This window comes from Silurus aristotelis, assembly GCF_946808225.1.
Source record: "Silurus aristotelis genome assembly, chromosome: 19".
Taxonomy (NCBI): Eukaryota; Metazoa; Chordata; class Actinopteri; order Siluriformes; family Siluridae; genus Silurus; species Silurus aristotelis.
Genome location: NC_139592.1, coordinates 1872502 through 1885291, shown reverse-complemented (window position 1 = coordinate 1885291; position 12790 = coordinate 1872502). Strand labels below are relative to the sequence as shown.

Sequence of the window (12790 nt, the reverse complement as noted above, 5' to 3'; positions counted from 1 at the left end):
ATGCCCCTGTGCACAAAGCCCGCTCCATGAAGATCTCTTGCTTTAAACATGAATAATTCTCCAAAAAATCTAGTGGAACATCTTCACAGAAGAGCAAAGCTTATTATAACAGCAAACAGGGACTAAATGTGGAATGAGATTTTCAAAAAGAAACGTATACCTTATGCCCAGGTGTCCACAAACCTTCGGTCAATGTAGTGTGTATAAAACTTGGATGAAAACATGGCTATTTCTAAGAACCTGTGTATTCTGTCGCTTTGAAAAAAATACAGTGTTGGATCCTGCTTTCCAACTGAGCTTTTGTTTGTATTTGATTTGGCATCTTGTTGATCATGTATAAATTGTTAGGAAAAGCAGTGGATTAACTTATAACTGCCTGAAAGCCATGTTACATGTCCGAGTGACGTCTTCACTAAACGCATCACTGGTTCGTCCACTACGTTTAATTAAATTGCCATTTGTTTTGGAGTCTGGCTTTTCATAATTTGTACTCCATCAATTGCATATTTAAATCGTTTTAGACATTAATTTATCCCCTTTTGCGGTAAAGTTTTTAAATTTAAGTTAAATACCTCTTAAGAGAAAATTGGGTGTTTGTATTGTGTTTGAGTTGTCTGAAGATGTTGAGATGTTCGTTGGGAGTGACGACGATGGACAGGATTAGAAATGAGTTTATTAGAGTGACTGCGCATGTAGGACGTTTTGGAGACAAGGTGAGGGAGGTGAGATTGAGATAGTTTGGACATGTGCAGAGGAGGGACATGCGGTATATCAGTAGGAGAATGCTGAGGATGGAGACACCAGGAAGGAGGAAAAGAGGAAGACCAAGGAGGAGGTTTATGGATGTGGTGAGGGAAGACATGCAGGTAGTTTGGTTGAAAGAGGCAGATGTAAAGGACAGGGGGGGATGGAGACAGATGACCCGCTGTAAAGACCCCTAAGAGGAGCAGCCAAAAGAAAATTACTGCTTTATCCAAAATACATACAACGGGAGTTGCCAGATTGAACCCATTTCTCCCCAACCCCTTCGTCATTGTGATGATTTGAGAAGTTCATATCCGAATAAATTTCTTTTACAGCTTTATCAGATACAAATCAATAGATTTTACAGCTTTATCCACAATACTTACTATTTGGGTTGCCAGTTTAAGCCCCATCCACCCCAACCCCTTTGCAATTTTAGATACAGTATTTGAATTGGTTTTATAGCTTTATCTGTTGCAGGTCTGTTATCTGTTAACCCTAACCATTTTGCAATTATAAATATTTTACAAATTCATATACAAATTTTTGTTTTATACGCCAGTTTTATTGTGTAACTGTACAAAGCAAAAGCTCATCAAGGTCTGCCTCAGAGACAAGAATCACCTTCATTACTTGCGAGTCTTTTCAGAATAACGTGATAGGAATGTGAGACGGCGAGAGATGCCAGGGTGGAACAGCTGTCTGTTGTTTGGGTGTATAAGCAAAAAAAAAAAAAAAAAAGGTGTGGTTTTTGGTGTGTTCCTGGAGTTTGGTGTTTTAGTGAACAGAAAAATTGGTTAAAATACACTAAAGAATTGTTACATTCAAAGCCCCGCCCCTTTAGCAATTTTTGTTTGGCCGATGTTTTAATTAAATGACATCAAATTGATTTCTGAGGCACTGGATATGAAAAATACAATGGTGTTTTAGTATGTTAATACTATAAATAAAAATACAAAATGTACAAGAATAAAGTCGTAGCAATACTAGAATAAGGGACTCCACTTATTCTCATAGTTTCGACTTTATTCTCGTAATTTCTACGATTTTTATTCTCGTAATTTCTACGACTTTATACTCGCAATATTGTTTTTTCCGTGCCACTTAAACGCAGGTGCAGAAAATTGATACCCAGACCAAAAACCAATCCTCATGGATGGCAGCTTTTCTGAGATCAGAAATGGCTGTAAAAATATAAATACTATAATCTGTAATGTTCAATCGCCACCCTCGTCATCATCCCGTGGCTTCTTCCTCCTAGCCTTCATCTTCCGTCCCGTTTTGGTCCACTCTTCGGCGGAATCGGACGTCTCGCTCCCGGAGCGACGTTCGACCCCCCCGTCCTCCTCCGCGGAGTCTTTCCTCACTCGTTTTCTGGCCCGCTTCGTAGTCCCGGAGGCGTCGGCCGGGTTCCGGTCCTCCCCCGGCGGAGTGGCGTGACCACGGTGATGCTTCTGCAGGTGGTTCTTGAGGCTGACATTGTGATTGAAACACTTCCCGCACTGTTCGCACATGAACGGTCTTTCGCCCGTGTGTAGACGCATGTGCGACTTGAGGTGTCCGGCCTGCGTGAAGGAGCGCTCGCAGACGTTACACGTGTATGGCTTTTCTCCGGAGTGTATCCGCATGTGACGGTCGTAGCTGGCGAGGTCGCCGAATCTCCGGTTGCACTTGTCGCACACGTGTTTCTTTTCGCCCCGGTGGCTGCGCAGGTGCTGGTTGCGTGCGACGAAATCTTGGAACTTCTCCGGGCAGTCGGGGCAGATGTACGGCAGAGGCTCTTCACTATGAGTCGTCTCGTGCTTCAGCTTCGACTCTTTCGTATCGAACGGCCTCATGCAGTACTTGCAGAAGTGCGTGTAGTCACCGTGGAGACGGCGGTAGTGCACCTTTTGTCCGGTTTCGGTAAAAAAGCGCTTACGGCACAGGTGGCACGCGAACGGCTTGATCTTGTACTCGCACACGTGCTCCCGCGGCTTTTTGTTGGGGTTAGTCGGCATCCTGATGGTTTTGTGACAATCCTCGCACACTCGGTTCTCAGGAGGGATCTCCTTGGCGCCGTGCTCCTTCATGGCGTGCTTGTGGAAACTCGTGATGTTGCTGAAATGAACAGAGAAGTCCGTAAAAGTGCCGCTTTCATCCCCGGCGTCGCCGCACTCCGCGCAACCGTAGATCCTTTTGTGCCTGCGGATTGTACAGATCATCTTGGCTGCGTCTGCGCAGTCTGTGCACCAAATGATCGGTCTGATGGTGTTCTGAAATGGTTTCAGGACCATGAGCTTTCTGCCGTTGTCCAAATCGGACGATTCTTCGCCCGGATCCTCGGACGGATCGTAAGAGCTTGAATCTTCGTCACCTTCTAAATCCTCTTCGTCCTCAAAATCATAATCGCCATCATCATCGTCGTCGCCGTCTCTCTGTAGCTCGGCACGCCTCACTCGGCCGGTCTCGTCGATCAGCAGGGTTTCCTGCTCGGCCTCGAGGTGACACGGTTCGTCCGTCTCACTTTTTACCCTCAAAGCTTCATCCTGCACTGCAGCAGTAGATACACAATCCTCGTGGGTGTCCAGGATTAGGCTCGGATGCTCCTCCTTTACCGCGCTGTCGCATTCTTCTGGTTCCTCTTTCACTATAATGCTCGATATGGTCTCGGCCTCGTCCTCATATTGCGTGTGGCCGTTTTTACCGCGTCCTGCAGGCAAAGGCACGGACGCCAGCGAGGTATCGGACGCCTGAGTGAAAGTGTCTTCATAGCGTTCGTCGTCCACCTGAGGATAAAGAAAAATTATTTAAAAAAACCTAGTAATAAATATTACATTCCATTAAATAATACACACTTTATGTCCAAAAGTATTAGGACACCTGAGTTTTCCACCCTGATGTGGTTCTTCCTCAAACTGTTACCACAAACTTGAAGGCACACAATTTTGTACGACATCTTTGGATGCTGCTGCATGAAATTCTGTTGAACTAGGGGATCTAAACCTGTTCCAGCAGGACAATGCCCCTGTGCACAAAGCCAGCTCCTTGAAGATCTGCTTTCCATGAGTTGGAGTGGAAGACTTTGAGTGGCCTGTGATAAGTTGTAGCTCAGTAGTTTTGGCTCTAGGTTACTGATCAGAAGGTTGGGGGGGTCAAGTCCCAGTACTGTCAAGCTGCCAGTATTGGGGCCCTTGAGCAAGGCCCTTAACAGGGGCACTGTATCATGGCCGACCCTGTGCTCTGACCCCAGATTCCTAACATTGCTGTGATATACGAAGAAGGAATTTCACTGTGCTGTCCTACTTTAGATCTATAAACACTATTAAAGACCATTATAGTGAATGTAAACACTGACTGCACCTCAGGAACCTCCTCACCTTCATCAGTATCTAACTTTACTAACACCCTTGCGTCTTAATGAATAAACACAAACATCTAGTGGAACATCTTCCCAGAAGTCTGGAGCTTATTATCAGCAAATGGGGACTAAATGAGGAATGGGATGTTTTAAAAAACAATAAAACACTAATCTATATCATTTTTAAAGAATTCTCTAATGATGATGTTTGTAAACCACGAGGCAAATCTACTACACAACCTATCATCTGTCTCACGCTCAGAGTCGCACACCTTCTCTTTCGGCTTCTCGGCCTGTCTGGAGGACCACAGTCTGTAGTTCGAACAGGACAGACACTCTTGTCCGAGGGACAGACTCCCGCCTTTGCCGATTCCTCGAAGGCGGCACTCGCTGGAGCACTCCAAACAGCGGAACATCAGAAGCACCAACACCTCTTTGCTCAAGATCGCGTAACTGCTCCTAGGACGAATATAACGTAAAAGCTCATTCACAGGGACACAAAAGTGTTTTTCGTTTAGCTTTGGTCCACCCTGAAGTTTCTCTGGTTGATCTCAGGTGTGTGTATTTTGTTCAGGGCTGCAAAGGGATGGAAAATTTCCCGTAAGAATTTCCTTGGGAACTTCATCTGGGCAATTTTGAAAATATGCAAAGCTGGAAACTTACCAGAAATGTATGGGTATTATTTAGGAAAACGTAGAGAAATTTATAGAAAGCATAAACATTTCGTTTGATCATAAACCAACATGCATGCAAACTAATACAGATTTTTTTTAAAAAGACATTTTTAACTTTGATTGAATTATTAGAACAATAACACATACTCGGGTAAGCTGCTGTATCCGTCTTCATCCGAGGCGCCGGATGACGTGGGATCTGGAGCAAAAAAAGAAAAAAAAAAGCCAGACGTGAGTTTTAAACCCTCAGCAGAATCTGATTTCAGAGTAGAAAGAAATCTCACTAAATATCTCCTGACCTCTTCCACATCCTTGTGAACCCACCGGTATCTTGTCCATCATGCTGCCTGTTAATTCCTGTGAAGTTGGAATCGTACAATAATTGACAATAAAACATTGAAAACAAATAAATAAATAAAACAATAAAAATGTATATTAATGCGACCCACTTACGAGCTCGATCTCCACCGGCGCTGACGGGTCGTCCTCTGAGATACAGCTCCCGCTTCACACGGAAACAATTAAACGTGTTATACACAATCAAATATAACATAGACTATATGTCCAAAAGTTTGTGGACACCTGACCATACGATTGGTAGGTTCTTCTTTTTACATCCAATTTGACGTTTAGTCTCCATTATATAACGAGCTCCACTCTTCTGGGAAGATGTTCCACTAGATGGTTTTGTGGAGATTTATTCAGCCACACAGGTGTTAGAAAAAGTCAGGTGCTGCTGTAGGTGAGAAGGTGAGAAGGTTCCTGGGGTGCAGTCAGCACTCACATTCACGCCAAAGGTTTTCAATAGGGTTTATAGCAGTAGATCTTCCACTCCAACCCATGGGAAGCAGATCTTCATAGAGCATTAGTTTTGGGTCTCCTAGTCCGAGTGAAGGGAAAATTTCATGCTACAGCATCCACAGAATATTGTCTCCAATTTTGTGTCTGGAAAAGCTCAGGTGTCCCAATACTTTTGTTCATATAGTGTGTTTATATTAAACTATGGATGAATTCTTGAATCTGATTGGTCTATCAGATATAAAATGAATTAATAAATACTATGATAGTCACCGAAGAGAAACGTCTGTCGCTCCTGTGGGAATGCGTCCGTGACTTTTTGCCGTCCGTGAAATCCCTTCATAGCTACGGAAAAAAGAAACACAACCCATTGGGGGAAATTAATAATTGCTGTTCACAAAGAAATATATATTATTTTTTATATATTACAAACTATATCATAATATCTTCTAGTATATGTATATGAATATTTTATTAAAATGTCTTTATATTCAACAATTAAATTACTCAGATCAACTCGCACACGGTTTATTCTTTTTTTCCTCTAAACAGGAAATACATTTATTTATTTATTTTCATATCAGGGGGTGTATTTCATAACTAGACCTTCAGCTGTGTGCTGTCTGAATCAATCCAACTCTTAATCCCTTCATTATGAAGCCACGGCTACAGAAAGCATCAGTATTATAGAGACGCAGTAGAACAGAGCGCTGCATCACACACACGGATCTCATACAGTGAGAATGAACGTCATCACTAAAGCATGAAACCCGACAAACGCAATTCAACACGTCTCCTTTCACTGTAGCCACAACTGCACCTCCACACACATCATCTCCAGCAGAAGCATCGATATTCACCTCACACATGATCCCCTGCATTTTTGTGTATATATTCTGTGCGTTACGGTTTTCCTGGGCATTTGAAATGAAGGCAAATTGTGTGTTTTTGTGCAAATTCTACAGGAAAGAAAACACAAAAAGTGTAAACGGTTCATAAAAAAAACGCTTGACAACTGTTTTGTACTGTTCTGGCTGACCTTTCCTTACGATGTCCAGCTTTTCAAGAAACCCCGTCTTGTAAATGTCCTTGTAAGTGTATCTGCGACCAAATCAGTTTCTTCTCCTCTGTCGATCATTGTGGAATGAAGAAAAAAAACAACAGCTATTAAATCCACATGAAATTATACGAGATTGTGTAGTTTGTGAGCTCTGACTACTGCGCTCTCTGACCATCCAATCACAGGACACGGAAATGCAGACGTTATTGGACGCCTGCTAGATGGCCCTTGTGTGGCCAAATCGAAATCTGATTGGATAAAGCAACCACCTTTTCATGTATTTAAAGCTACAGGTGCCCAAACTGATCATTCTGATTGAATAGAAACTTTGACACAACATACACACCTGGAAGCAGTGCAATTTTTTTTTTTATATATAATAATTTATGGGCTGAAATAAAAGTTTTGGCACCCTCCAGCATACACCAGTGTTGCAAGCCTACAAGTTCCTTTTTAGTCTCGAAGCCTGAAGAACATATATATTAATAACATATCATCTAAAATAAGTGTTGAAGTACAAAACTTTAGTGTAAAATGAAAACTCTTCGTCACTCATCGTCCAGCCTTGATGACGTCACACAGCTCGCTAGCAAGAAGACGTGATTTAGCATCCTATAAAACGTCTTATTTTGTTAGCGAACAAGCTTCAATTTTCGTTTATCCATGTATGCGAATATATAAATAAATGTCTATTCTCTACAGGATACAAGTCGCTCATTAATGATCGCATCTCCTTGCTTTTCTGGAAATAACACAAACAATAATAAAGCTAGCATAAAAATCTGACTAGCATCAAGCATTTGAAGGAAAGTCTCGATATAAGGATGCAATATAAAATCCGGGATGGGGTTATTTTGTGTGATTTACCTATCCAAGAGAAATCTGGCGAGCTGTGCGTCTGTTTTCAGGCCTTTCTCCTCTTTTAGAGCTCTCCATCGGTCAAACGCTGCTCCGACACTGACTCGGGTTTTACTCCGAAATGTATCGTACAGCTTTTTAGATAAATACTGCACCGGCTTCGGCTTATGCATTTCTGTCCTCATAACTTCCAGCTCATCCATTATTCAGGACGTCAAATTACTGCACTTTTACACCCCGCACATACTGATACACAGGGTTTCGCCCCGCGATCGAGTCTTCGAACCGACTCTTTTGGATCAAAGCTCAGATTCGACTCACACACCCGAATCTTTTTTTTTCCCTTTAATTTTGGTTGGATGATGGAAATATGAACGGTTTAATGTTCGATGGGGAGATATATAAATCATAACCACGAATATGAAGATTTTACAAAATGTCCTGTTTAGTGCGAGAGAAATAAAAACGAGCCACTTGTCAGTCGGTGAACCGAATAAAAAACCCGACTCAGTAAATTTAACCGATACTTTTTTCACCATTGGATCCCTAAAATGCAACTAAACAGAATTTAGAAAAATTAAAATGAGTATTACCAGTTCTAACCAAGCTGTGACAGTGTAAGAAAGTGCATTTTGTTTAATTGAAATTAAATAAAACAAATGTTTTATTCAAAGAATCAATAAGTATAACTTATCAGTTAGTGTTTTTGTCAGCACCGATATCATCCCACCATCCTCTACCACTGCTTCACTCATCCCTCCATCCTCTACCACTGCTCCACTCATCCCACCATCCTCTACCACTGCTCCACTCATCATTCCATCCTCTACCACTGCTTCACTCATCCCTCCATCCTCTACCACTGCTTCACTCATCCCTCCATCCTCTACCACTGCTCCACTCATCATTCCATCCTCTACCACTGCTCCACTCATCCCTCCATCCTCTACCACTGCTCCACTCATCCCACCATCCTCTACCACTGCTCCACTCATCATTCCATCCTCTACCACTGCTCCACTCATCATTCCATCCTCTACCACTGCTCCACTCATCCCACCATCCTCTACCACTGCTCCACTCATCATTCCATCCTCTACCACTGCTCCACTCATCATTCCATCCTCTACCACTGCTCCACTCATCATTCCATCCTCTACCACTGCTCCACTCATCATTCCATCCTCTACCACTGCTCCACTCATCATTCCATCCTCTACCACTGCTCCACTCATCATTCCATCCTCTACCACTGCTCCACTCATCATTCCATCCTCTACCACTCATCCCCCATTTCATCATTTCCCACTGTTTTATTAATCCCACCATCGAACAAGGAAGACACCGACCTCTTTCAGAACTTCTTAAAATACTTCCTCTTCTTAACATTTATTTATTTAGAATTATTTTTGGTTCCCACAGAGTTTTAGACTGATAGCATTCCCAGTCTGGGATATAATGAACCAGTATCAGAACCTATTTATTGATGGAAACTTCAAAGCATTTTATATGTTGCTATGGACACGGAGGCGTCACCCAAACACCAGAAATGTAAATGTAAATATTAAAATTTACGGACTCTGCGTTACGTTCATTCGCATACCTGTCCGAGTCCACGTCGGAGTCTGTGTCCCGCCGGACGGTCCAAACTTGAATCGCTGAAAGAAATCATCACCATCATCATCATCATCGATTATACAATTTTACATGTTATGTACAATAATGAATAAAAGCACATATGAGATTCATCAAAGGACCGTTTTTTTAGCAGGATTCCCAAAGACCGGTACCGGGCCATGGATCATCCGGTACCGGGCCACTCAGAAAGAATAAAAACTTTTAAGTTTTTTATTTTATTTCCATTTTAGTGACTTGCAGTTACGGTCTGCAGGGTGTTTTATTTTTTTTATCATTTTTTTAAAAGACCACTTTTGCCTGTGACAAATTTGTTTCAGTTGCAGTTTTATGATAAATGATACAGCGCCCCCTGGAGCACGGAGGGTCAAGGGCCTCACGTGTATCAACGGGACTCGGCGGCCCATTTCTTGATGGACACTGACCACAGCAGACGTGAAACAGCCCACAAGAGCAGCAGTTTTGGAGATGCTCTGACCCAGTCGTCAAGTCGTCACAATTTGTCCCTCGTCAAACTCAAATCCTTACGCTCGCCCGTTTTTCCTGCTCCTAACACGTCAACTTTACGGACAAAATGTTCACTTGCTGAATAATAAATATACTCACCTACTAACAGGTGCCATGATGAAGAGATCATCAGTGTTCTTCACTTCAAAATGTTATAATGTAATACCTGATCGGTGTCTCTTATTTATTTATTTATTTCATGTGAACACGATTACAATATCAACTGCTGCATATTTATTACTGATGATGGAGGAGTTATTTAATGTTAATATTGTAAACGGAGATGTAAAAGGTTTTTTTTTTACCTTTACTTCGTCTGTAGATTTTCGAGGTATTGGCTTGAACGCTCACGTTGGCGGTGTTTCGCACTTTCTCATACTGGCAGCCGATACTTCTGAACGATGGCTGAAACGTAACGTACACAAATGAAACCTACGGCAGGCCACGTTTCAAATACACCTAGGCCAATTCGATAAAACTGGTTGCTGACTTACCGTTACGGACGCAGGAGCGCCGACGGTGTACAGGGACGGAACTGCGTTCTCGATCAGCCTGAGGTAGGACGTTATCCGGGCGTTGAACAGCCCCAGGTTGTTGAAGGAGTCGTCCGGAAAGTGTCTGTCGCAAATTCGAGAACTGGAACGGATCCCGCTCTCTTCGAGATGAGCGAACTCCAGCCATCTCTTTCGCAGCCAGGGATCGGTGGGGAAAGTGAAGAGCGTGCGGGGAGAAGTGCAGCCGAAAACGCAGCGCCGGACCATAGCTGGGGCAAACCAGCGGGTTCTGCAGGAACGTACAGGGCAGCGTGACGTCTAGTGTTTCAGCTACAGCACAGGGAGTTACACAGGAAGTCATTAGGTAGATCGCGTTAAAGCACTGAGCAGAAGAGGGTTAAGGGCCGTGCTCAGGTGCCCAACAATGAGAACTTGTGGTGCTGGGATTAGACCTTTGCATCAGAAAGTCCAACATCTTAAGCACTGATCATGCAGGGAGGAGGTCAGGAGAAGTTCCCTCACTCAAACACTCTCAGAAAAGAGAGAGAGAGGGGGGGGGGGGGTAGTGCAGGGGTTCAGTGCAGCTTAAAGGCTCGTTTCTGGATTTTGGTTCTGAGAGGGTGATAAATTGTGCACAATGATGTAATTGTGTAATGAATATATTGAGGGTGATGTTTATACACAAAATGGAGTTACATTTGTGGACTGCTCTGAGAACATGTTTTACTCATCCAGTGACGGAAGCTGAAGCAGAGACGAGCTTTTCGAAGCTGAAACGAATCGAGACGTTGGGTCATGGTGTGGTTCACTCAGGGAGTCATTCAAGCTAAAACCATCACTGATGCTTGGTGTATCTACTGATCACCAACATACAGTTCAGCATCAATTTAGAGAGAAATAAATGATGAAGTCCAGACTCGAACTCACCACAACACACGAGACCTCATTTACACCATTATTTTGAAGTCATTGAAGGTTTTCGGCTCGTAATAATAAGTGTGCTGAGACTCACAGAGTCTTTTCACTAAACTGAGATGATTAAGTAAAGAGTCTTGTGATAAAAATGATAATAGGAACATTATAGTTTAAATAAATCAGTACTTTGGATACTCATGTACATTTGATGGAAAAAATATTTTGTATTTTTACTCCAGTGAACGTTTAAAGGGACACTTTTACGTTTACTGGAATATTTTCCCGAGTGAATCTCTGCTTTTACTACATGGTTTGTGTACTTCATCCACCACTGGTGAGTAAGAAGTTGGACTTCTGATCAGAAGGTTGTGAGATCGAATCCCAGCACATTTTGGTTTCACAAACTGACACTAAAGAAAGTTTATGTTTATCAACAAAAATGGACAGAAAATGTTTTGTTTTATAGTTTTCTTGTTATTATATTTATTAGCAGAATTATTACGAGAAGTTTTTATTTTAAAGCAAATTATCATCACCTGATATTTCACATTTTCACTTATAGTGCAGTTTTTTTAAATGATTTAATATCAAAATATTAACAATAATAAGAGAATGGAGCAAGATAAAGGAGGAGTAAGAAGCAAGAAAAGAAAGAAGAGGAGCAGAATTTGGAAAAAGGAGCAGAAGAGGATGAAGAAGATAAAAAAGAAGCAGGAGGAAGAATACGGCGATGAAGAAGAAGAAGAAGAAGAAGAAGAAGAAGAAGAAGAAGGAGGAGAGGAAGAAAAGAGTGGAAGCGGGAGAAGTTGAGAAGGCAGATGAGGGAGAAGGAGGAGGAGGTAGAAACATGAAGTATGAGAAGGAGGATGAAGAAGAAGGAGATGGAAAATGGAAGAGGAGAAGGAGGATGAGGAGAAAGAAGGAGGAGGAAGAGGAAAAGTAGAGGAGGAAGAAGCAAGAAAAAGGAAGATAAAGAGAAGGTGAGCAGGAAGAAAATAAAGAAGAGGATAAGGAGAAGGAGGAGAGGTGGAGAGGTAAGAAGTGAGAAGAAGGAAGAGGAGAAAGAAAAAGAAGAAAAAAAACAAGGATGAGAAGGAAGAAGGAGAAAAGGTGAAGTGGAGGAGGAAGAGAAAGAAAAAGCAAGAAGAGGAATAAGGGTTATCTAAAAAAAAAAAAGAGGAGGAGAATAAAGCAACAACATTAATGTACATTAGTACTGTCTTACTAGTCACCTTCAGATGATCAAAGTGTCGGTTAAATGTATTTCCGTTAGGAACCGGAAGTCGGAAAGACGCGTGTCAAAGACATTCGGCAGCATTTTATTCCTGTAAAATGGACACGTCGCAAATCCAAAACCATCAACACTAACGCGCAGTGTTTCCACTCCAACAACAACAACAACAACAAACTCCGGCACCCTCACAGCACACCGACATTCCCCGTTGTAGCCCCATGTGGTGGCCCCGCCCCTCTTTTTTACGTCATCGAGCTGCGACATCTGCGGGAGGAGAGAAAACGCTTTCATATCAACAAACGTTTCGCGTTGTGCATAAATAATACTGTAGGTTATATATATTATCACATTATTGGATTGTAGGTGTTTTAAGACGTGCTTTGACGTCTACATAATTATGGACATTTGCTCCAATTAATGAATGATCCACACTTTACTCGCATGCTTGCTTCATTTCGAATCATTCCGGTGGTCTGCTGATATTGAGGCGGTGTCCAAATACTTATGGACCTGACTGCATCCATTCATGTA

At 42.3% G+C, this 12790-nt stretch overlaps 2 protein-coding genes across 4 annotated transcripts in view; one reads left to right on the top strand and one right to left on the bottom strand.

Annotated features, from left to right (window-relative positions):
• Positions 1 to 1287: 1287 nt before the first annotated feature.
• LOC310714868 (uncharacterized protein) lies at positions 1288 to 12490 on the bottom strand. 3 transcript variants are annotated; one of them, XM_083520888.1, is made up of 11 exons: positions 12258 to 12395; positions 10111 to 10428; positions 9922 to 10021; positions 9078 to 9132; positions 6417 to 6683; positions 5830 to 5901; positions 5212 to 5263; positions 5058 to 5115; positions 4906 to 4957; positions 4357 to 4543; positions 1288 to 3512 (listed from the first exon to the last, which is right to left on the bottom strand). In XM_083520888.1, the coding sequence occupies exons 5-11, from the start codon at positions 6551 to 6553 to the stop codon at positions 1962 to 1964; spliced, it is 2109 nt and encodes a 702-aa protein (XP_083377014.1). In that variant the 5' UTR covers positions 6554 to 6683; positions 9078 to 9132; positions 9922 to 10021; positions 10111 to 10428; positions 12258 to 12395; the 3' UTR covers positions 1288 to 1961. The 3 variants fall into 3 exon arrangements, with proteins under 3 accessions (XP_083377014.1, XP_083377013.1, XP_083377015.1); XM_083520887.1 differs by lacking the exon at positions 6417 to 6683 and having other exon boundaries at positions 12258 to 12490; XM_083520889.1 differs by lacking the exons at positions 9078 to 9132; positions 9922 to 10021; positions 10111 to 10428; positions 12258 to 12395 and adding an exon at positions 7484 to 7623.
• Positions 12446 to 12790, top strand: part of hmga1a (high mobility group AT-hook 1a) — a 30188-nt gene continuing 29843 nt past the window's right edge. The window contains exon 1 of the mRNA XM_083521044.1: positions 12446 to 12586. The gene's annotated coding sequence lies outside the window, so the exon portion shown is untranslated. The remainder of the gene's footprint in view (positions 12587 to 12790) is intronic.